This window comes from Nuphar pumila, chromosome 3 (assembly GCF_984573655.1).
Source record: "Nuphar pumila chromosome 3, dmNupPumi1.hap1.1, whole genome shotgun sequence".
NCBI lineage: Eukaryota > Viridiplantae > Streptophyta > Magnoliopsida > Nymphaeales > Nymphaeaceae > Nuphar > Nuphar pumila.
The window spans coordinates 135,919,494-135,945,415 of record NC_143251.1 but is presented as its reverse complement, the minus strand read 5'-3'; the positions used below and the strand labels follow the sequence as shown (position 1 = coordinate 135,945,415).

At 39.6% G+C, this 25,922-nt stretch overlaps 1 protein-coding gene across 1 annotated transcript; it reads left to right on the top strand.

Annotated features, from left to right (window-relative positions):
- The first annotated feature begins 1,048 nt into the window (after positions 1 to 1,048).
- Positions 1,049 to 19,377, top strand: LOC149843970 (5'-3' exonuclease family protein). The gene is made up of 16 exons (XM_090000202.1): positions 1,049 to 1,169; positions 1,251 to 1,367; positions 1,439 to 1,497; positions 1,665 to 1,724; positions 1,819 to 1,872; positions 1,967 to 2,015; positions 2,125 to 2,238; positions 2,388 to 2,438; positions 2,531 to 2,650; positions 2,734 to 2,818; positions 5,905 to 5,986; positions 6,181 to 6,295; positions 6,402 to 6,458; positions 6,548 to 6,594; positions 6,681 to 6,735; positions 19,182 to 19,377. Exons 1-16 carry the CDS (start codon positions 1,158 to 1,160, stop codon positions 19,251 to 19,253), a joined length of 1,149 nt encoding a protein of 382 aa, XP_089856328.1. The 5' UTR covers positions 1,049 to 1,157; the 3' UTR covers positions 19,254 to 19,377.
- The last annotated feature ends 6,545 nt before the right edge of the window (positions 19,378 to 25,922 follow it).

Sequence of the window (25,922 nt, the reverse complement as noted above, 5' to 3'; positions counted from 1 at the left end):
ATAAAAGGAGCATGAGTCACTTCAAAAGTACGAACATCAAGGCATGCTAATTATTTAGCAAAATATGTATATAATAAAATGCACATCTTATTATTTTTAGCATGAAATTGTGAACTATTCCACAAGTAAATTAATTTGAATCTGTATAGCGTAAGTGATTCGTCTGAAGCGAGCAAATGGTGAGATTAAATATACAAAATAGCTACTATAATTGTTCAATATCTTTACATAAAATATATCATGCAATTCTTCTAAATAATGAATCTTTTTATTGTTAGTACTTGTATCAATTGTTTTTACAAACAAAATCAATTTCATTAAAATCTTGTGGCAAACATTTTTTAAAGTTACACCACTATATTATCAAGTGAAGCCATGCCCTAAACATTTAGACATATGCATACCAGTACCAGTAACCCATATCCAACTCTGGCTACAATGATTATAACCCATAGGACAGGGTCAAAGTTGACCAGGACCTATCATGTAACTAATAACCAGGTTCAGATTTTGTCAGGTCATGAAAATAGAATTTCAAACTCAGACCCACATAATTTAAGAACTTTATTATTATTATTATTATTATTATTATATTATTATTATTATTATTATTATTATTACACGTTGGCACTTTCCATGCTCATGCCCCAAAAATTCAGATTCGGGTACTTGATACAAACCAGACCCGTTGACAGCCCTAGTGGATCCGACCTTATTTTGAGCGATTGCGGTGGGATACTAAATTACTAATGTGTTAAAACCTAAAACAAAATATTTAAAAAATAACTAATTTTTTGTGAATATTGCATTTTTTAACATTGAATGGATATTGAAAATATCACGTTAAATTGCTATGTTGTCAAAATATCGACGATATTCGTTGCCTTGAACAGAACATCCCGATTCGAGAAAAGTCAACTCGGCTCACGATTCATACCGACGATACTCCGATTGACGAGACGAATCGGATCGCCACTAGGGCTCCCGCTTTCTTTGTTCCTCCTCAATCCGCTCGAAGGCGGGAAACCTCTCTCTCTCGCCACTAGGGCTCCGGCTTTCTTTGTTCCTCCTCAATCCGCTCGAAGGCGGGAAACCTCTCTCTCTCTCTCTCTCTCTCTCTCTCTCTCTGCAACTCGCTTCATTCGTTCAATTCCACCATGGGAATCAAGGTAAAGTGATGACAAAATCTCTCTCTGGAGGGATTCTTTCAGGTTTTTAGGGTTTTGTCTTACTGTCTTACTGCATTTTAGGGTTTGACCAAATTGATCGCCGATAACGCCCCGAAGGCGATGAAGGAGCAGAAATTCGAGAGCTATTTCGGCCGCAAGATCGCCATCGATGCCAGTATGAGCATCTACCAATTCCTGGTTAGCATTTTTTCGCTTTTTGATTGTCGATTCCTTTTTACCCCACCAATTTCTTACGCCTTATGGTTCAGATCGTCGTCGGAAGGACCGGAACCGAAATGCTTACGAATGAAGCGGGTGAAGTAACGAGGTATTCGTTTCGAACAATGCACATTTTTTTCCGGAAACTATTCGGTTCGATGTTTCCATGTTTAATGCACTATGTCGAGGGTTTTTGGTGGTTTGTTAGGGTTTCACATCGTATGAGTGTTTTTTCTTATTGTATATAGTGAAGTGGATAGAATTTTTTGAATGCAGCCATCTTCAGGGAATGTTTTCGCGGACGATAAGGCTGCTTGAAGCTGGCTTGAAGCCAATGTATTATCTTTCTGTTTCTCCAGAAACTTGGTACTGTAATTTTTGAGTTCTTTGTAGCTATCTTGCTCGAATCTTACGTTTTTTTGTGCTGTAGATACGTCTTCGATGGGAAACCGCCGGATTTGAAGAAGCAGGAACTTGCGAAGCGGTCAGTTTCTGTGCTTTCGAAATTTCGGCATTCTTGTCATGAGATTGTGAAGGAATGGAGTGACAGTAGCTATGTCAAATCTCTTTGTTTGCAGGTACTCCAAAAGAGCGGATGCCACCGACGATTTGGCAGAAGCTATAGAGGTAAAACTCCTGATGTCTTGTTGATCCGTCTGTTTGCACCTCTTAAAAGGCTGATCAATTTTATCTTTGACACATGATTTGGATTCTTGTTTTCCTGTGATTCTATCAGGCAGGAGTGAAGGAGGATATCGAAAAGTATAGCAAAAGAACGGTGAAGGTTACAAGGCAACATAACGAGGATTGCAAAAGACTCTTAAGACTAATGGGAGTGCCAGTTGTAGAGGTGAAAACATAGAGGAAGATTTTTTCGGGGCTTAAATAACTGTTTTTTTCCATTGTCTGCTGCATTTTTTCTGGCTTTATGCACCTACTTTCTTTTTTCAAATTCTTCTATATGATGAACTTTTATATAAGTTTTTACTTTTGATTCAGGCTCCTTCAGAGGCAGAAGCAGAGTGCGCTTGGCTTTGCAAAAGTGGAAAGGCATGCTTCCACATTACTAGAGTTTTAGGCAACTTTTCTGATGAGTGAGGATTCCACTGCCTGAGGTTTTATATCCTGCAACTGCATTGTAGGTTTATGCTGTGGCTTCTGAAGATATGGATTCTTTGACTTTTGGAGCGCCAAGATTTCTTCGACATTTAATGGACCCAAGTTCAAAGAAAATCCCTGTAATGGAGTTCGAAGTTGCAAAGGTTGTTATAGCTGGGTTAATTATTTAGTTTTTTCGCTTTTATTCAAGCTGGGTGATACTCATTCTAGCATCTTGTTTTGATAGATATTGGAGGAGTTAAATCTAACTATGGATCAATTTATTGACTTGTGCATTCTATGTGGGTGTGACTATTGTGAAAGCATAAGAGGTATTGTTTCTGCAATGCTTGAGAGCCTCTGATAATTTTCGGTGTGCAAGTTTATCATCTTGCTGCATTGGTTTCTTGAAAGTATTTGACATGCGACATCATGTTCTGTTAATTGATGCATACTTTGCATATGTGCTCTTGCTGTATGGTATATGCAGGTAAGTTAACATTTTGGTTATTTAAGAACTGTAATGCAGAGGTTCTTGTGGAAGACTGAAGATGGGACTTGAAAATTGGTGTCTTGAGTTCATGTTGTTTCTCAAGCATAGTCACAAATATCGGTATCAGCTATATCTCGGCAAGTATAATATCGGGATTTAAAAAATAAAATGAAAAAATTGAAAACATAGGAAAAATAATGAAAACAGATGTAAAGCAAATGAGCCATAATATGACATAAACAACATGACAAACAACCTAAATATGCAACCATAATAAAATAAATCTTTTTTTTTTCTTTCCTTTTTTCTCTTCCTTCCCTTCTCTTCCTTCCTTCCCTCTTTCTTCCCCTGTCGCAGACTCGCATGGAAGCCACCTAGTCCTCTTTCTTTCCTTCTTTTCTTCTCTCCCTTCTCCTTTCTTTCATTCCTTCCTTCTTTCTTTTCTTCCTTCCCTTCTTATCTTCCTTCTTTCTTCTCCTGTTGCAAGTCAGCCACCGAGTTTTCTTTCTTTCCTTCTTCCTCTTTTTTTACTTCCTTCCCTTCCTCATTCTTTCTTTCCTTCCTTCTTTTCTTTCTTTCCTTCCTCTTTCTCTTCTTTTTTTTCCCTGTTGTTGCAGCCCTGTCGTCGAGATTATCGGGGATCAAGGTCGATCCCCTTACGCTACTTTTTCTTTTTACTTATAAGGTAACCCTAAACCAAAAACTAAATTTTTTTATACCAAAACTAACTTGTTAAAAAATAATAACGACATATGTATCCCTTTTTTTAAAAAAATCCCAAATACCCCTACACTAACAGTTTTAAAAAATTAACTGCAGCTGGGTTGCAATAATGATAATATCACGATATATATATATATAAATATAAATTTCTGATATTTTGAAAATATTGTGATATTTTACCTTTAATATAATTTTTCTAGTTTACAACTTTAATATCGCTATGTTTTCAAAAATATCGGCGATATCTGTGGCTATGTTCTCAAGCTGCAGAATGTGGTTGATGAAGCATAGTAGCTAGCAACATTTAGTCTCTTGGGATTGATTTAGCACCACAAGAACTTGACTGGATCAGCTCATAAACTGGGAGATTTAGAAAAGTACAGTTCTATTAGGTGTGTTAAATATGGTGGCTGGATTCTGCTTCTTTTGGAGGGATCATGGTTTAAATCAAAGTTGCCAAACTAGGAAGCGGAAGCGGAAAATGGTACGGGAAGCAGAAACAAAAAATGAGGCATTTTAAAATTTATAGGAAGTGGGAAGCGAAGTATCAATTTGAAAGCGCAATAGGAATAAAAAATGAAGCAGGATGGTAACTGAGTAGGAATCAAACCAGAAGCAAATAAAAACTAAATTAAATTTGATTATTCTTATTTTTCATGATTTTTCAATAAAAGAGTTTAATTTTTGTTAAAATCTAACAATGATGGTTACCAATTTAGAGAAAGTATATGGGAAGTGAGTGGAAGCATGAGAGGAAAAACCATGGTTGCCAGTTGAGGAAGCGGGAAGCGATACGGGAAGCGGGAGCGGGAAGTGAGGCACTTTCAAAATTTTAGGAAGCAGGAAGCGTGGGACCACTTAGGAGCGAGTCGGGAATCGTCTCGGAAGCGACCTAGGAAGCGAACCGTAAGCGAGGGGGAAGCGAAAAAAATAAAAATAAAAATAAAAAAATACAAAAAAACTGAAAAAAATTGGGGAAGCGGGGGAAGGGTGATGGGAAGCATGCTTCCCATTAAAGGGAAGCGTGCTTCCCATTTAAAAGTGGCGCTTCCCCGCACGCTTCGGAAGCGCGACGTTTTGCGCTTCGGGGAAGCGTGCTTCCCCTTTTACCTAGGCGTTTCCGGTAACTCTGGAAAAAACATGAAATAAATGTGAGAAAAACATATAGAAAGCATAGATCATGCATGTGGGAAGCATAGAAGCGTGGGGGAATCAAGATGTAGTATTTATATTTCATCAGTTTCACTATTGTGTTTAATGTTGCTGTAATGTAGTAGGTTATGCATTAGGCGATAATACTGGTGCTTCTTATAGCATATAAGACTGTGCTTTGTTTAGGCTTTATGCTATTTAATGGAAAAATGTAGGCAGTATTGCTAATATGTTCATAGACTCTGTTTTTGTGGCTAGAGTCTCTTACGGTAGGGGATGAAATTGGGTCAGATTTGGCTGAATCTTGCCAGATCCAAATCCGAATCCAAAATGTAAACATTAGGTCTGAATCTGGATCCAGATCCAAATCAGATCCGAGGAGGTATGGTTGAATCTGGATTCAAGATACATGTGGTAATACTGGATCCAAAAAACAAGAATAAAAGCAAGCTATTTAATGTAAAATATGCTGATCCGAATCCAACCTGAATATGAAAGTAATTTGGTTGAACAGATCCAAATCCAATTGGAATGCACATTTGAATTGTACTTAATGGATCCATATTTAAAAATAACTTGTCGGACTCAGATCGGATATCTGACCATATCTGATCTGTTTTGCAGCCCTACTTACGGTAAACTCATGGCTTCACAGGAAATGCCACCTACTCAATTTTGAGAGAGAGGGAAACCCTTTTTTTGTTTCCCCTTCTGAGCTTTCTCTTTCAAGAGAAAACTCAGAAAAGGTGTTTTTTTTACACCTTAACTAAGTAGAGTATAAAAAACCATTACTATCCAAGCCTTAACACTAATGAGAATAAATTATTTGATTGCTTGTAAAAATATTCTACTTGAGCAATTCCACAGCTGTTTTCTCCATTTTTTCACAAGCCATAGGGCACATTCAGATTATGCATGCAAATCAGTGCCACTTTTCTTGTTTGAGATTTTATATTTTTTTTAAGTGTTTGGTAATGTCGGTCTTGATGGTTTCTATCATGGTTTTGTTGAATCAATGCTATGCTATTCATCTGTGCTTATTTGTAATAGGTATTGGGGGACAGACGGCGTTAAAACTTATTCGTCAACATGGGTCAATAGAAGCTATATTGGAAAACATAAACAAAGAAAGGTACTTATCTTGAAGTTTATCTTACCTCTTAATATTGGTTTTCCCTGTTGTTAGCCTTTTCGCCTACAAGGTTGACCATTTGAATATCTTAGTTAGAAACTTTGATTTTCCAAATCAGTGATAAACTTATTTTGCTCCAAGTTTGGGCTATTGTTTATGTCTGTCTTCTATGGTGCAAAACTCGCTTAGTGCAGATATCAGATACCAGAGAATTGGCCATTTCAGGAAGCACGCTGTCTTTTCAAGGAACCTCTAGTGTTTCATGTGGAAGAACAAGAGGAGCCCAAGTGGAATGCTCCAGATGAAGAGGTGATGTATTGCATCATAAAATTGGATTCCTTTGTGAGTTAACATCGGTGCTGGCGCACTTCTGGACCTTTTCTTATTTGGTGCTTCTTTTTTTCCTGACATTCAGGGTCTTATAGCCTTTCTTGTGAATGAAAATGGGTTCAGCCATGATCGTGTAACAAAGGCATGTGTAGATGAGCTTATTTATTTGAACAATGGAGACACAGTTTTCTTGAGCTTTTGTCCTGATACAACTAAATTTGTCTCCTGTAGGCAATAGAAAAGATCAAAGCAGCCAAGAATAAATCATCCCAGGGCAGGTAATCGAAATCGTATGTGCTAGTGAATATTGACATATTGTTTCTGTATATTTGATGAGCCCTAATTCAACTATGGACATTTCCAGATTGGAATCCTTCTTTAAACCTGTTCCTAAAGACCCAACGCCCATTAAACGGAAGGTATGGCATCTCTTTGAAGAATTTTGCATGGACACCAGTTCGTTAACTTTTTCTTTTTTGTCAGGTAGTTTTGTTTAGCGATTGCACATCTCATGGGAAGTTTCTTACTGTTTGATAATTATGATTGAAAGCAATAGTTCGATTTTCAGTTTCTAGGTGGATTAGTTGTAATCTACATATTTTATGAAAAGAACCTTCTGATTAGCTTGCAATCAATTTATTTATTTTCTTTTTCTTTTTCATTTTCAGGAAATCATATACTTTCTTGTCTTTCTCATTCTTCCAAAATATGACAATTAACTTTATTATTTGTTCTTTTGGTATTTTACACATCTCAAATGTGGTTCTTGAATTGCAAACATGTTAGCTCGCTACTTGTTATTGTAATGTTTTTTAATGTATAATTATGTATTTTTATATATTTCATGTTCACCTGCATTCTTTTTAGTTCTAGGGGAAAATGATGCAGCCTTCAGTGGGCTGCTATAAAGGTAGCGAAGACACAGTTGCTGGAGGCGACCTCTACCCTCGCGTGAGCTTGATGGAGGCTGGAAAAGGAACGACTGGATACAGGCGTAAGCTGAACAGGCTTTAAAAACAATGGAAAACTCACCCAGATGGTGATGCTGAACTTGTTTATTAAATATCCAATGTCAATGATAGGTTGCTAATAAACACATTGAAAAGAAATGGTAAACAACGAACAGTAATGAAAGAAAAGGGGAAAACGACAGGGCAAGAAAAGTAAGGCTGCTGAGCAAAGAAAACAAGTTGTAATTAATTCTCCCAAAACTGCCTTCACGCAACCCTAAGCCATGCTTTTAAAGATGGCCATTGGATCCGGGTCTCGGGTCTGAATCCGGACCCGGACCCGGGCCCGGGCCGTTGCTGAGTTGGGTCTTCCTTTTTCTGGAATAAGTGCGCGTTATCTCCCTGCATTGAGTCGACTCACCGGTGTTCGGATCCTGCTGTTGGGTCCACTCGTGCCTTCCAAATGGTGGGTCGGGTTCCCTGGCCGTGCCAGGGTCACAGGGTACTGGTACCACCTGCTATGCATCATTCTCCCCTGGTTGGGAAGAAGTCGGCTCTGACGACTTGTTGTCTCCACAGTAAGCATATAGATGAGACACATTGAAAATCGGGGAAATGTTCCAATCGTGAGGCAGTTCTATGAGGTAGGCATTCGAACCTAGACGTCGTAGGACCTGGAAGGGACCATATTTCTTAGGACTCAGTTTATTATAAGTGCCCACAGGAAAACGCTCAGGACGCAGGTAAACCCAAACAAACTGACCAACTTGAAACTGAATGTCGCGACGACCTTGGTCAACGAAGGCTTTGTACGCTTCGTAACTCTCAATGAGTTTGGCCCGGACTTGCCTATGTATATCACGCATATATTCAACGACATCAAAGGCATCTGGGGCGGGGTCAGGGAGAGTGGACACTGGAGCTAGATCGACGACATGAGTGGGCGATCGACCATAAACCACTTGAAAAGGAGACTTGCCCGTGGACCTATTGATGGAACTATTATACGCAAACTCGGCTTGAGGCAAGACTAGATCCCAGGTTTTAACATTTTCCCCTACTAGGCTTCGTAACAAGTTTCCTAAGGTGTGGTTCACAACTTCGGTTTGGCCATCGGTTTGGGGGTGGTACGCACCAGTGTTTTAAAACTCGACGAGTCAACTCGTTGACTCGGTTGACTCGGCTTGGCTCGGCCCTCCAGCGAGTCAACCCGGCAAGGCAAACTCGGTTTGCCAAAACTCGGGCTTGACTCGGGCTTGACTCGGGCTGACTCGGCTTGACTCGGGCGAGTTCTGGGATGTTTTAAATTTGTTTTTTGAGTTTCAAATTACAGTTTTGAAATATATAAGTACATATATTTTAACAAGGGTTACCCCTAGATTTTGTATAAAAAAAAAATAAAATCATTTAAAGATAAAAATCATTTAAATCCATAGAATAAAATCGCCATGTTATTCGAACTACTGATCACCTTGTGCTATCAACTTATTCTAGCAAAATATTTTAAAGAAATGATTCTCATTATATATGGAGGGTCAAATGTGCCTTTGGAAAGTCACATTTAGGTTTCATCATCCATTTGTTATGTGAACAAGCATTGTACAGATTCAAGTATTAGTAGTCTTTTTATAGTTGTGCCATTAATATATTTTCTGCATTGTTTTATACATGAGAAAAATGCTTATTTATGTTGATATTGGGCATTCTGTAAACTGTCAATATGCACATATATCCCTATTTTACATTTATGGATTTGTTAGAGAGGGAATTAAAACTTTTAAAACAAGCTAGCATATATGATTGGCCATTTTAGGAACCTTAGGTAGTTGCAGACTGAACTCATGGTGACCACATCCTCTAATTCAAGTCATGAATTAGTCAAAGTGCTTGTATAGATATCAAATTCAATTATTCAAGCAAACCTCTATAGCTCTTTGCAGTTGTTTTTATATTCTTAGAGACATTTGGAGACTATGTTTACTCCAAAAACATGGTTTCAAACAAATTATATATTGTTTTTCTTTTAAAATCAAAAGTTAACAAAACCCGGTCCGAGTCACCGAGTTGACCCGCCGAGTCACGAGTCAATAAAGAACGAGTCGAGTTTCGAGTCACGGGTTTTAAAACCTTGGTACGCACTACTGAACTGAAGCTTGGTCTTCAATAAAGCCCATAACGATTTCCAAAAGTGGCTCATAAAACGCGTGTCACAATCAGAAGTGATTGTGTGGGGTAGACCATGGAAGCGAGCGACGTCCTTGAAATAATAGGACGCTACTAAAGAGGCATCGGTGGTTCGCTTACACGGGACAAAAATAGCCATTTTGGAGAACCGATCAACAACGACTAAAATTGAATCAAAACGACGTGGCGTTCTTGGGAGGCCCACGATAAAATCCATGGATACATGCTCCCACGACTGTTCAGGAATGGGTAACGGAGTATACAGACCACTGTTCTGACGATGACCCTTGGACACTTGATACACATGATACCCTTGGATGAACTTGACAACATCTTTGCGCATTTTGGGCCAAAAGTATCGTTCATCTAACAGAGCGAACGTCTTATCATGCCCGAAATGCCCTGCTAACCCTCCTTCATGTAATTCAGAAATCAACTGAAGCCTAAGGGAGAAATCAGGCACACATAATTTGTTCCCACGAAAGAGGTAACCATTATGAATACTAAAACGGGGGTCGAGGGTGCGATCTGAAGAGATGCACCCCTCCCAGACTTGTTGAAAATCTGGGTTTGTGGGATATAATTCTTTGCACTGTTCGAACCCAACAACCTGCACTGACATGGTCATCAGGAGGCTGTTCTTCCTGCTAAGAGCGTCAGCCACCTTGTTCAGGGTACCAGATTGATGGCGAATTAAAAAGGTGTACTCTTGCAAGAAACTGACCCACTTAGCATGACGAACACTCAAATTCTTTTGACTATTCAGATACTTTAATGCCTCATGGTCCGTGTACAAGACAAATTCCTTATAAATGAGATAATGTCTCCAATAACAAATGGCTTGTACAACGACATAAAACTCAACATCATAAGTGGAATACTGACACCTGGCATGCGTCAGCTTCTCACTAAAGAAGGCAACAGGTCTGCGATTCTGACTCAAGACTGCGCCAATTCCCACCTTGGAGGCATCACACTCAACCTCAAAGACTGCATTAAAATCAGGAAGGGCTAAGACAGGGGCACTGGTCATTTTCTCTTTGATGATAGTAAAGGCTTTTCCCGCAGCAGGCGTCCATTGAAAATTAGTACCCTTGAGGCACTCCGTGATGGGGGCCATGAGGGTGCTGAAGTTTCTCACGAAACGTCGGTAAAAAGTGGCTAATCCATGAAAACTACGGATCTCTCCAATAGTCTTTGGGATAGGCCAATCGACAATCGCACGAACTTTTGCGGGGTCTGCCTTAACTCCCTCAGATGACACAATAAAGCCTAGGAATACGACACTGGATGTCATAAACTCACACTTTTTCGCATTGACATACAATTTTTCTCTCCTTAAAATTTCTAAGACCTGACGTAGGTGACTCAAATGGTCAGACAAAGATGAACTATAAATCAAAATATCATTAAAATATACTACGACAAACTTCCCTATACAAGGGCGTAGCACTTGGGTTATCATATTCATGAAAGTACTTGGGGCATTGGATAGCCCAAATGGCATGACTAACCACTCATACAACCCATCACGTGTCTTGAATGCCGTCTTCCACTCATGCCCCTTTCGGATACGAATCTGGTGATACCCGCTTTTTAAATCGATTTTGGAGAAAATGGAAGCACCAGCCAACATATCAAACATATCATCCAAACGAGGGATGGGAAAACGGTATTTGACAGTGATGCGGTTTATGGCTCGACTATCCACACACATGCGCATGGACCCATCTTTCTTAGGAGTGAGCAAGGCGGGTACCGCGCAAGGGCTCACACTTTCACGAATAAAGCCCTTTTGCAGCAACTCCTGGACCTGCCTCAACAACTCGGCATGCTCGGAGGGGTTCATACGATACGCGGGGAGATTGGGGAGACTCGACCCTGGCACAAAATCAATAACATGCTGCACGACACGCATGGCAGAGAGACCATTTGGAAGGTCATCTGGCATAATGTCGCTAAACTCTTCAATAAGAGGTTTGATGTCCGTAGGAACTGGTAACGACGTACTCACTGGCGGTTTAGCCACCACAGCATAACAATAACCATCCTCCTGACATTGGTTCAAGAAAGACCGGTAGGATAGTCCAGCCAGCCGGGGGACTCGCTCAGGCTTATCTACTGAGGGAAATCCCGCCTCCTTGATGGGGAGAAGGATTATCTTATGACCCTTAAATATGAATGAGTACGTGTTCCTACGGCCATCATGAATGGTCTTGCGATCAAACTGCCAAGGACGCCCCAACAGGATGTGACAAGCACTCATAGGGGCTACATCACACCACACCTCGGTGTGGTAGTGCTCCCCCATGGAGAATCGAACTAAACAACGCTGGGTGATGGGAACCTCGTTTCCTTTCTTGAACCATGTCATCTTGTAGGGGTGAGACAGTTTCTCGGTTCTCAGATTCAAGGTAGACACAACACTCTCGGACACCATGTTCTCACAAGCACCGGTGTCGATAATAACATCACATGCATGACCTTCACAGTTGCATCGGGTTCTAAAGATGTTGTTCCGTAGCCATTCGGCAGAGGTCGACTCACGGGTTGCAGTCAAGACATGACGGATGAATAACAGATTGTCGACATTGCCGTCGAACTTTACAACTTCCCGCTCATCCTCATCCTCGACCAAAGACTCACTCTCACTCTCGGATGTTGACTCCACAATACCTTCGACGAGATGGGTGCTCTTGCCCACAGTGGGGCACCTAGACGCGACATGCCCTAGCTCTTGACACCTAAAACAACGAATGTTAGACTCACTAGGTTTGGTTTTAGACCGGGTATTGAATGCGGGTCCGGACGGATCAGGTTTGCTAAATTCTGCTCTAGGGGTAGACTTCGAATCCTCCTTCCTAGGGGAGCTCGCTCCCCTGGTTGGAAAACTCGACTTGGGTCGACTGGACTGTTCACTACCGGAGGTCCTATATTCCTGCCTTCGTTTCAACTTTTCCTCGACGTTCATGGCATAACTGCTGGCCTGATCTAATGTCTCAACCGTGATACAACTAAAGTCGTCAGAAATAACAGGACGGAGACCGGAAATGTACCTCGTGACTTGTTGGCGGGCAGTTTCCTCGATTTGCACCCGTAGGGAAAGACGATGGAACTCGGCAGTGTACTCCGCCACAGTACGAGTGCCTTGACGCAGGGCTAGATACTCCTTATAGGCTCTCTCAGCGTGATCTGAAGGCACGAATTTTGATTGCATCAATCTCTGCATTTCCTCCCACGACTGTACACGCTCTAGCCCTTGCCGCTCCCTCGATCGCTGCAGCTCCACCCACCATGTCTGTGCTAATCCTCTCAACCGAGTAGACGCTAGAGAGACACGACGGTGCTCGGCTACGGTGTGGTAGTCAAAGAAAAACTGCACGGCATAAGACCAGTCGAAGAACTGTTCCTCGTCGAACCGCCCTGCAAACTCTGGAAGGTCCAGTTTCACCCCATAAGTGGAGGGATGCTCCGCTGCTCTCGGTTGACGAGCTTCCACCATTCCTGCAGGATACTCGTTCCAGAACGCGTCATCATCCCACGCTGCTTCATTGTCCTCTACGCGGTACTGCTCGCCTGGATGTCGGTGCTGACGAACTCCACCGAGGGGTGGTCGACGCTCAGGTCGCGCCGCTCCCTGCTGACACTGTCGCGGCCTGGTTTGCCTGCGGGTGGGGCCTGTCTGTGGCTATTGCACTGGTATGTAAGGGGGTCCTACTAAAGGTGGGGGGTTGTGTTGGGTCTTTGTCTCTAAGTGGGTAGGAAAGGGGTAGTAAGGGTTTGGGTTATGATAATGGGGTAGGGTCGGGCGAGGTACTGGGTTTTGGATCGGGAATGGGTTATTGGGTTGGTTAGGGTTCGGGTATTTAGTTGAGTTGGGGTAGGACTGGGATGGTTCGCCCGACTGGATATGGATCGGGCCTAATCCTAAACTACTCGTCGGACCCAGATTGGGATAGGTCGGATCGGGGATCGAGTTGTGGGGATAAAAGGTTTTGTTTGAACTCGATCCACGGTCCATATGAAAATGGGTCTGGTTGTGACCCGGCTCAAGATCAAGCTGGAGTTCCGTCCGGGTCCGATACAGGTTCGGGTCGGTATGGGATCCATTTTGGGATTCAAAATTCACGGGTTGGGTCGGATTCGGAACGAACTGCGAACCCAACCCAACTGGGTAGGCTGGGTATGGGGCTGCCAGACCCGGACCCGCTCCTGAGAACCCAAAGGGTGGTCCTCGGTAATCGGGTCTGGGTCCACTTACCATTGGTTCTTGACTGGACCCTGAGGGATCCGAATTCATCCACAAGGGATCGATCCCCTTAGTCCGTGAAGGGGCTGCAATCATGTTTCCGGGCGCAGGCGCTGGGAGGGTCGACACACCCATCCCAATCCGAACTGACGTTGGCGTGCCCCCAAGAGGATCCAGTAGCAAACTTGGGCCACGCAGGTCGGGTCTGGCCTGCAGCCCCTGTGGTGGGGGTCGGTGCCTACCCTGCGCATGCACGACACTGATGGGAGGCTCTGCAATGGGCTCCAGGGTCGGAGGCGCTACAGTCATACCAGGGTTCATTGTTGGCGTACCTTGCTGGAGCACTTCTCGGTTGGTGGTCCCACGCACACCTTCACCAATGCCCCCCAGCAGTATCGCAGGCTGCAGCACTTCTCGGTTGGGTGCGATCATGGCAGCCGTGCCGATGCTCACTGCACCATCACCCACGATGGTACCCATGGGTTGTGTTGTTGCCGAGGTCGACCCTACCGTCGATTCCATGGCAACGAGTCGACACTCCATACCATCCATCCTCTTGGTGATCCCGGCCATTTCTTTGTTCATGCGCAGCATATTCTCTTGCATTTTGGTCATCATTTCCATCATGCGCATCATAGGGTCCTCGGTACTTACCTCTTCCCGTTCCTTGCCGTGTGCCGGATCGTTCCTCGCCTCTTGAGCCATGCGGCTATCGATGGAGGATGTCTGGGCTTTGATACCACGTTGATGCAGCCTTCAGTGGGCTGCTATAAAGGTAGCGAAGACACAGTTGCTGGAGGCGACCTCTACCCTCGCGTGAGCTTGATGGAGGCTGGAAAAGGCACGACTGGATACAGGCGTAAGCTGAACAGGCTTTAAAAACAATGGAAAACTCACCCAGATGGTGATGCTGAACTTGTTTATTAAATATCCAATGTCAATGATAGGTTGCTAATAAACACATTGAAAAGAAATGGTAAACAACGAACAGTAATGAAAGAAAAGGGGAAAACGACAGGGCAAGAAAAGTAAGGCTGCTGAGCAAAGAAAACAAGTTGTAATTAATTCTCCCAAAACTGCCTTCATGCAACCCTAAGCCATGCTTTTAAAGATGACCATTGGATCCGGGTCTCGGGTCTGAATCCGGACCCGGACCCAGGCCGTTGCTGAGCTGGGTCTTCCTTTTTCTGGAATAAGTGCGCGTTATCTCCCTGCATCGAGTCGACTCACCGGTGTTCGGATCCTGCTGCTGGGTCCACTCGTGCCTTCCAAATGGTGGGTCGGGTTCCCTGGCCGTGCCAGGGTCACAGGGTACTGGTACCACCTGCTGTGCATCAGAAAACTATGATGTTTTCATGTTCTGGAAGTTCGCTTCATTTGCAAGGAACATCTTGTTTTGAACTTCCTTGCATTGCATTCTGCATTATGTTCATTATATGATTGACAAAGACATATATTGCACCAACTTGTTCCTAAATCTATATGGTAGCAAAGCCAGGATTCCTGACCTGCTTCTCTACAAAACATGAAGAATTTAGGTAACTGGGCAAACTTTTGTGAGGTCCGAGTCACACAGACACACAATATGTCTGTCTGTAATCTGTATGCATGCATCTTTCTGTTTTTTCTTCCAACCAGTTGAACTTAGGGCAGATCCCTACTTATGATTGTGAAGGTCGTTTTCTATTCTAGAGACAGTACTTTCTGGCTCTGGTGCTTTTTTGCATTTTAGATTTTTTAAAGGATAAGTCTTCAAAATACTATCTTCCCATGAAAATTATAAATTTTTTTATTTGCTGTTCAATTTGTTTCGATTACATTTTCCCACTGAAAAGAATCTAGTGACTTATGTGCTTCTACATTTTTTCCTGCTAAGCTACAAATTCTAGTCTTTGGGACTCCTTAATAATTTTCTAATCTTCTTTGTACTTTCGCTGGGATTCTGTACTGAGAGAAGTGAGTTGCTTTTTCAGCTTACCCACTATTTTAGCTTGAATGCTCTTCTGAAGACATTTGAAACATCCATTTAATTTTGTGTCTCTTGAACTGCTTTTTCGTTGTTTATTACTTTGTTCTTGAGTTTTGCAGTGTTTTCCTTTGTTTATTTAGTTTGTTTTTGCCATTTGAACTTGGGAATCTCCAAGTTTCTCGTTTTCCTTTTCTTGACCTTTTAATCTGAGGCTTTCAAGGCAGTGTCTGGGAACAATGCATCGGGGTTGGTTTGTGGAATCCCCAATGCACTCCACCATTTGGAAACCGTGTTTTAACAAAACATTGGTAATGATGAGGTTTTGGAAGCTCCAAAACCCTCCTCAATGCACAGGTTTTAACACCCACCTTTAGAGGTGGTTTTTGTGGAATCCAAGAATGGACGCCCACCTTAAACCCCTGCCTAATGCCCAAATTATGAAAATTTTATAAGGCATTTTGTAAGGCACTTACTGCAAGTTTTACTTTGTTAGGCTGATAGTCTTGCTTATGATGGTGAGCTGTCATTTCTCACTACTGTAAACTTATCTATCACGTGTACTAAGGGTGGCATCCATTTATTATTCTTATGCAGGTCCAACAGTATCTTACATATCAGTGGCATGGTGATCCATATGATTGCTTGTGTCATCTGTGCAACCTTTTTTCCCTTCTTTTCTTGTTATACTTCTTCCTGTTTGTGCCTTCTTGGAGTTCTAGTTGGGGCAACATGCATGTTGACCAGGTTACTTTTGTATTTCAACAATATAGGTTATTTAGTTTATAACTAGAAAAAGCAAGCAGTTGTTTCAGAAATTATTTATCCATATATCACTAAAAAGCCAAAGTATTTATCACCGTAAAGCATACAGTTGTAAGTTTATGGGTACCTCATCTACTTATTTTGTGAAATAGTTGTCATAATAGTGAGTGTTTTTCTCAAATTAATTATCACTTTTACAGGTATGTTGCTTTTTTCTTCTTTTAAAGTTCATGGAGTTCCAAGCAGATGCTTGCTTGGTCTTTTATTTGCCCTGTAATTCTGTACACTAAAGTTCATGAGGTTCCACATAGTTAATTAACTTAATTGGCAGATATTGGCCTGATCTTTTGTTTTCCCTGTAAGTGGCAGATATTGGCCTGATCTTTTATTTTCCCTGTAATGCTGTCTAATTTTTGCCTGCTCTGACCCATCTCATTGGACATCATGAGATTATTCATGCTATCATTTCCATGCCTTAAAAATAATTCTCTTCTCACATGAAGCACCTTTAGTTGCATGCTGATTAGTGCAATAACATTCCACGTTTGCAGTAGGCTGCAGCAGTTCAATTGTTAGCTCTTTAAACAGTCAGTCCCCTTGCTGATTGGAAGTCTCTAATTGAAAGTAATCAGGTCTTCAAAGTAAAGAATTCTTCAGACATTTTCCTTGAAAATATGCTTGATTTGTTGCCAAGAATTTTAACTGGAGGAACAAAGTAAATTAATGCTATGGATAGAATCTAGCTTCTGTGGCTATAAATACTACCATCGGGTCTTCTTGAATGGTTTCAATATGAGAGTCAAGCTTTGGTTAAGAAATTAAAAATTTATCTTTCTGGAGGTCCATACGGAGCTAACTTCAAGGCTTTTAGGCTAGTACACTGCATTTGCAGATTGAAGGGCGATGTTAGTTTACATGAACATATGTATTGGACATTTTTTTTACGTTTTTCTGTTAAATTTTCACACTTTAGTGGTTGAGTATGTCAAAAACAGAAAGTCTCTTAGTTAAAGGCAGTCTCTCATCACATTAACTTATGCAAATAAACACCAACAATATGGGGAAGGCCAACAATTGGGGGGTTGGGCGATTTGGAGAGAGAGCTATCTTTGTTTGAGCTAATGATGCATGCGAAGGAACCTTTTCAAGCATAGACATGAAGCATATTGAAGTAGATTTTTGTCTGTTTTGAGGCATAAAATAAAGCTTGTTAATTTACTGCTAATAGTGAATTAAGACGAAGTTTATATTTTACAAAATGCTTGATATAAACATCTATCATGTGACAAGATTTGATGCCTGCAAATTCAGTGTTACCTTGCAGTTTCATGTTTTTTTCTGCAAACTGCTTGAAGAGCTCTCTTTTTTCTTTCGCCTTTTGTTCTTGGTGCATTGTGACTGCTCAAACCTTCTTCCAGTGGATGAAAGTATTTCTTTATTGGTTGCAATTAATAAAGGCAGGTGACAATCTGGAGCTGGTAATAAAGCCATTACTGGATATTGGAAACTATTTTGTTGGTACTGTTCTATGTTTTAAAATGTGTTGGTTTCTTGCTTACATAATAAATATTGCACTGTAAACTGTTTATTCACCTTAGACCCAGCAGACACATGTAGCTATAGATTTGGTGTAATGCTATGACTGATCCATTGGATTAATAACTTACTAGGTATATTTTGTCCTTTTGGGAATGCTCTAGCTGATAGAATTACACTTTCTTATGGACCACTGCATTCTAGGAATCAACTTGCAAACTTCAAGCTCCAGTCCGAGCAGTGGGTCCAAAGATGTTTGGGCTGCATGTATGCAGCATCTCAAGAGCCAAAACTAATGGAAGCTTGTACCTGCCTATGGCAGAGCTGAATTGTAGGCGCCCGGTTTTATGGGCCTAATCCCTTGGTGCATGAAGCCTAAATTGGGTGAAGTCTAGGTGACACACTATTGTCCTTTGCAACTTCTCTTTAAACTTGCCGTTTCAAAGTGCAGTGTGATTCTTCAATTTGGTGCTTCTGTTGGCCTGACATACTTCTGTAAGGTGCCACTATTGTTTATTTCCAACTATAGGCTGTTAAGATAAACTGTGCTTGATATCCTTGAAGCCTGTATTTATAAAAGGAAGAAAAAGATGGAGGTTAGGTATCGACATGCATCAAATTTACTTCTCATGTTGGTTCTGCAATATAAGTCAAGATGAAGTTGACGATTCTTTGAAGTTGATCTTTGTTATTCGTCCAACTTTCTAGTTGAAAAGACTATTGCAAAGCAGCCTAACCAAGACAACTAGAGGAATGCACCTTTAGGAATGTGAAAATCAAATCTGTTGTCAAATTTCACGAACTTGCTTATATAGTTATATTATTTTCACTTGTACACTTGTTTTCTTGTCATACTTGTTATATATGTAAATCATTGGTGGAGCATAATATAAATAGCATGGTAAATATCAAACTTTTATGCTGCAGTAGGCTGAACCAGTTAACTGCCACGGAAAATCATGTGCACTTACTCCTGGCTTTATAGTTCATTTGTATGATATTTTATGTTACCAAGTTACAGTGAATCAGAATTTTGCTGCTTTGGTGTCCTATGTTATGGGTTTGTCATGTCTCTTTTCACTTCCCTTTAAGACGCTTTCTTTCAAGGGAAATATTTGTATCTACTATGGTGATGGTAGAATCAACTCTATTTTGCTTGTCATTTAAGTATTTTCTATTATTCTCTAGTATTTATTACATGTGTATTGTTTTCAGGAACAACCAGAAAAGAATGCAAAAGATGTTGCAAGCAAGAAATCAAAGGCCGGTGGTGGGAAAAAGAAATAGACAATATGGACATTTTTCTATGGTTTTTTTTAAATAGTTAAGCTGGGAATATCCCTCGGGGGATTTGAACCCAAGACCCTTCAGTTATGATAATGTGATCTAACCGTCCAGCTATCTCATTCCACCCCGATTGTTTATTGTGGAAGGATTGCTATTGTTCCGGTCTGCCTTGTGAGTTGCTTGTGCGCTTAAAAGGTCTGCTTTTGGTGTTTGTGATTACCCGAAGCTAAGTTGCAGGGGCCTTCGCTTCGCTTCAAAGCCCATGACTGCTATACTCTATTTCAAAAATGCATTTTGGAAACCTTCAAATAAGTAGCAAACTTTTTAAAATTAACTACCAGTTAGTACAATTTTCTTTTTACCCTCTAACAATTAGAATATGCTCTTGATCTTAATTATGCAACCTTGCTTTGTGGGGCTTATGAATTAGTTGAATTTTAATTTGATATCTTTCTCAATTTTTTATTTTAGTATTTTTTATGTCTTTGAAATTGGCTCATCTTTAAATCATCATCCTCAAGCTGTAACAAATTGTTTCTTATTACAGGAAAGGTTGAATTTCAGAGGAAAATCTAGAAAAAGTAATTGATGAATTTTTAAAGGACACATTTGAAATTTTGTTATAATTTTAGTGTCAAAATGCCTAATTTTCTTAATTAACTATATCAACATTTAAATGCATTTTTTAAAGGGATTTTAAAGCGCAGGTGCACTTTTGAATTATGCTCAAGGTTGCCCGTTTGAAAATTGTCATAGAAAAATCTTTAATTGGTCGTACCATTTTTGCAAAAAATGGCATGCTTCTCTAAATACCTACCAATTTGACAAAATCTACATGTTCAAAATCTTGGAATTTTTACTTTTTTAGGGTATTTTGGCTCTTTGCACATTCAAACTTTTTGAGGTTTGCACAATATATATAGATTCTCAACCTTTCAATAAAAAAGAGATTTTGCAAATATCTTAAAATGCAGTATGACTTTCATAAATATAATACATTTTTTGTGAATTTAACTTGCAAACCTTAAGTAAATACTCTTCAAGGATATGTCATGTCATGTCATCCTTCAGACTAAAACGTAGTCATAGGTGCACTATTATAGCTCAACTTTGACACAATTCTAGAGTACAAATCCCCTTAAACTACTGTAATTGGAGAAGAATATATATTTGACCCGATGGGATAGCCATATGATTTCTCATGAGGTCAGTGTTGGCGCAAGTTCATATTTGACCCACTTGCTCGACCTCAATAGTATGAGTAAATGTCACACTATCTTTCAAAGTAACGTGCATATGTACAACTTTCTTATCTTTCTTGAACTTTTTCTTAATGCATGTTGTTTCACAAAGAATGCACCTACTCAAATATTATCACATCAGTAGTTGCACTCAGGTTAATACCCGTATATCTCATGCTACTCAATCAGGTATCTCATGAATATCATATTTGTCATTATTACAAATTAGAATACGAATAGCATGAATTCTTACAACAAGCAAGCATTTGAGTTAATACCCATAATTTATGTCATTTATCCATGCATCATATCGCATATCATTCATCAAACTTGTGAATATCTAAGACGAATAGCAAAAGCTCGCATTCGAATCAATCATTCGGGTCGATACCAAAAAATCCATGACATTAAATATGTATTGCCATGCATTTGCCAAATAGCCAATTATCAAACTCGAGTAACAAATCTTGCATTTGAATCTATCATATGAGTCAATGTCCATCACTTTCACATCTGAATGTATACGATCCACAAAACCTTATGAATAGTGAAACCTTTGCTTAAAGGAATCATTTTGGTTAATATCCATCACTTTCCCATTCAAAAGTGTACATAGGTACATGCATCACATAAACAATCACATATATGCCTCAATTGCACACGCACATACCACAACAAATAGTATTTGTATGTATGCCTTATATTTATACACACATATCACATCACACAAGTCTTCACACATATGCTTCAATTGCATACATGTGTGTTGCATATCGACACACAAATAATTTCAATCAACTTCAATCACATGTACCTCATGAATATCATCATTCACTCTATTTTTTCAATAATACAAGGCCTTATCAATGGTGATGTTCCAATCGAACTAAGCACTAGGGAGCCCGTCTGAGCCCAAGCGTGAGTGTATATTAACCCAACCCACTATGAACCAGTTAGCGAAGAGAACATACCAGATAAGGACTTGACTCTTGTAAATGAGCGCAACAGAAGTATACACCATAGGCTCATGCACACAAATATATTTCTCATACATATGTCATAATTGTATACATACATGTCACATTTATCACCCATGATTTGTCACATTCGCAAATGTCAAACCCAACCAGTGAAACTTCATCTTCGCAGGGATCATTTGGGTTCAAAACCCTTAAATTTATAACTAAATGCAAACCACACAAGCACATATACCTCATGATTATTACTGTTTATTTTACTTTTCCAATTACACGAACCTGATCAATGGCAACGTACCAACCAAATTAAGCACTAGGGGCCCTGCTTGAGCGCAAGCGCAAGTGTACATTAGCTCACCCTAGGAACCAGTTTGTGGACCAGACAGGAACTTGACTGCCGAAAATGAGTGCAACAGAAATATACACTTTGGGTACATACACATAACATAATTCTTGTATATATGTTATAATTGTATACATATGCATCATAATACACACAATTATGTATATGTCTCTATTGCATACATGCACAAATAAACATTCATTTGTATGTCATCCCAACACATACACAAATAATAACCTTTTTTTTTTACATATGCCACAATTGCATATGTATGTCATATCACACACGTATATGTGTATGCCTTAATTGCATACATGAAAATTAAATATTTTCACTCATCGTTTTGTATACCACAATTGCATATACACACATATCCTCGTTCACCATGGCGTATGCCATAATTGCATATTTACACACACATGTCATTGTTCATCGTGTCGTATACCATAATTGCAAATATACGCACGCATATCATCATTCATAGTGATCTATGTCATAATTGCATACATACACACATATCATCATTCATCGTATTGTATGTCATAATTGTATACGTATGACTTACATCAAACATACATTCATACATATTTTATAATTGCATACATACAATTCACATCAAACAAATATTTATATGTATGCATAATTGCATACGTACTCATCTTAACACTCATTCATACGTATGTCAAACTTGCATATGCATGTATTATATCAATATTTATACAAATGTCATACTGGCATATGCATGCAAACATATCAATCATTTATACGTATGCCACACTGACATACACACACATCATATAAAACTTTCGTACGTATACTTCAATTGCATATGCATATATTGCATATCGATAATCAGTTATATGCAAACTACCTTAATTATATTTCTCTGTATGTATTCCATGATTACATACGTATATGTTGCATCACGTAAGTCTATGTTATGCCTTAATCACATATGTGCACAAGTATATACTCGTATGTATGTCATCCCAATGCACACACATTGAACATACACTTTCAGTATTCTTACTTGCAAAATATGGAGTTTTATATACAGTTTTTATCTTGTAATGTATAGCATTCATCCTGCAACACAAAATACTTCTAAAAGTTTTGGATTACCCAGTTTTACAATTATAATTTTTTGTCTGTCAATTTCTCAACTCTGGTTAGTTAAATAAAACAATTATATATTATGAACCCCAAGAAACCTCTTTTGGGGTCTACATATCTTATCAAACGTCATGACAGAGCTTGCCTTATTTTTGCATGATTATCCTAAAGACACAGTAAGAAAACGAGGAACCATACCTCCATAGTTGCATCCTTCGTTTTGAAGATTTTCTCAAACTTGGCACGAAATCCAGTGGCATATTGGACGAAGGCAATAATGAGGAGACTGCGGCATGGATCATAAGGCAACACATGCATAGGCGGTAGTGGTGTGGTTCTCGAGGCAACATGCATGGATTTCTAGGCAATACATGGTTTATGAGGCAATGTGTAGATCTTGAGACAACTACGACAGTGACAATAGTACGATGGTGGCAGGGATCTACTGCCAGTGTTAGGGGGGCCACCCGGCCTGATGGTGATAGCAATGATGGTGGTGCGCCCGAACATCCTTTTTTTTTCTTTTCTTTTCCTTTCTTTCTTTTTCCTTTTTTTTTCTTTTCCTTCTTTCTTTTCTTCCCTCTCTTCCTTTCTTTTCCCTCTTTTTCTTCTCTTTTCCTCTTCCACTCTCACGGCAGAACCATAGTGGGAAGAGAGAGGATACGAATGAGGCAAGATGGAAGAGAGAATGTAGGAGAGATGGAGGAAGATGGTGATCGGTGGCCGAAAGAAGGCGATGGTGATGGCAAGAGAGACGTGAGAGACGAGCATGGGTGACGGTGGTTGCGGCCCACGATGGTCATCCGACGGTGGGCAGGGCAAGGAGAACCAAGCGAAGAGAGGGAGGCAGAAGGGAGAGAGGTGGAAAACCGTAACCCCCCCCTTCTTCTTTGTCTCCTTCATTTTCTCTTCTTCTTCATTGTGAAGAGAGAAAACCACGAGAGAGAGAGAGAGAGAGGGTTCTCGTGTAAATGAAAAATGATTGAAGAGAGAGTGGAGAGATAAGAAAGGGAGAGAAAGGTTGTGTGAAGAGAGAGAAAGGGAGAGTAAGACAGAGATAAGGGAGAGGAGGGTTTCATAGAAAGGGAGAAAGAGGAGAGAGAGAGGGGGTTGCCACGTGGCCGCTCCCTAATGGGTTTGGGGTATCCTCATAGGAAAAACCCAAAAATGTCCCTCTCTTCTTATTTAATTCTCCTTTCTTCTTATCTTTCTCATTTTGCCTCTACTTCCATTTATTTATTTTTTTAAATGCCCGTTTGATCTTGGATCGTTTAAATCACGATCCAAACCCTGCATACGTACCCGACCCGCTTTGATTAAACGAGTTTTTTGGATTTCTGGTCAATCTGAATCTCGCACGGATCGATCCTATGGAGTATGTATCGCTCCATCTCCATTTCAGACCAGATATCAGGTTTGACTCATTCCAACTCGCATTGAACTCAAACTCGATGGGTTTGGGTCGCTCTCATATCCAAACTTATGTAATCTTACATAAAAAACTGAATTTATATATTTAAAAATTCTTGACTATTGAATTTTTTGTCCTCAAAATTTAACTACAAATTATACTTTATACTTGGCAGAGTTCGCGGATTCCACCATATAATAATATCATCATTAAATAGTGATGGGCAGAGACTTGTTTCTCTTCTTGAGTGTCATGATAGATTTCCATCTGCATTATCTATGGGCAATTTGGTATGTCATCTTGCTAAGTATCTATGTGGTTCAATAGAGTCATCTATTTGTTCAGATTTTTGGAATATATTTAAAGATTTGTTTACATTTTTGAAGACCAAACTATTTAAAAACAAATATAAAGACTTCTTTCAAGAATTAAGTAACCAAACTATTTAAAAGAAAAAAAGGCTAGACAATAAAAGATATTTCTTTTGTTATGACCATAAGGTCAACTACTTTTTCAAGAATTTCCTATATCATGACAACTTTTAAAAAGTTACTCTCAAAACAATGTAAATATGTCAGTTTTTTGAACAATCAAGTTAATCGAAAACCTAAAAAAACACATGGACAATACCAATATATGACAAAAATGGCTTATATAAAAGACATTAGAAAAGAGGAGGGTCCAGTCAAATGCAATTAGAAAACAAAATGATCGTCATATAGGCAATATTGATGAATCAAAATATGCTAAACAACTGAGACAAGAAATCATAAATCAAGTAACCAAAAGCCTCACATGTTTACATGGTTGTCCCTGCCAAGAAAAAACTTCTATTCATTAAATCAAATGTCAATACTTGCATCTTTCTGCCGTTCCAACATTATGAGAAGAAAAACAAATACAAAAATGTAAACAATTCACAGATTTTTTATATTATCCCAATTACCACTATTATTCTGGTTTGTGGTTTGATTGAATTTTTTTTATCTTGGAATATAGAACATAAGAATTTTTTTGTGTGCATTTGGCTGGACCGACAAACAGCTACACCCAACAATCTGATATCTCTCAGCAAGTGTATGTGTTTTATGAGTCTCTAAGCCCTGTACATGTCCTCTTTATCCTTTTTTCATTGACATAACTCATTTGTGGATGTTGAGAAGGTATATGTTCTTTATTTCATTCTACATTTTTTTTGCTCATTTGTTTCCACAAAGGTTGGTTTCATGTTTATAAACCACTCATTGGCAAATAGCTTCTTAAGTTGATGATGCACAAAGAAGTTTGATAAGTATATTAGTTGGCATTTGTGTATCATAGTTCAAATGATGTGCTATATGCAGTGACCAAGCAATTAAAAGACTTGCAAAGATATGCTATATCCAGTGATGAAATTCGAGGTATGCTATTAATATGCATCAACATTAAATGCATAATCAATATAACTAGAAATATTCATTGCATTACTTATAGAAAGAGTTACATTTAAACGAAAGAGACCATGGTCAACATCATAGCGACCCCTAAGATTCATTTTCCATCTTTTTCAATAGTGACCTTGTCATCCCAAAAGCATAATTCGAA

What these genes read in the sequence shown, in the direction of transcription:
- LOC149843970 (XM_090000202.1), top strand. An exon ending in ATTTGGCAGAAGCTATAGAG is followed by an intron (nt 2,016 to 2,124) that starts GTAAAACTCCTG and finishes TGATTCTATCAG; the next exon opens with GCAGGAGTGAAGGAGGATAT. An exon ending in TGGAGTTCGAAGTTGCAAAG is followed by an intron (nt 2,651 to 2,733) that starts GTTGTTATAGCT and finishes TTGTTTTGATAG; the next exon opens with ATATTGGAGGAGTTAAATCT.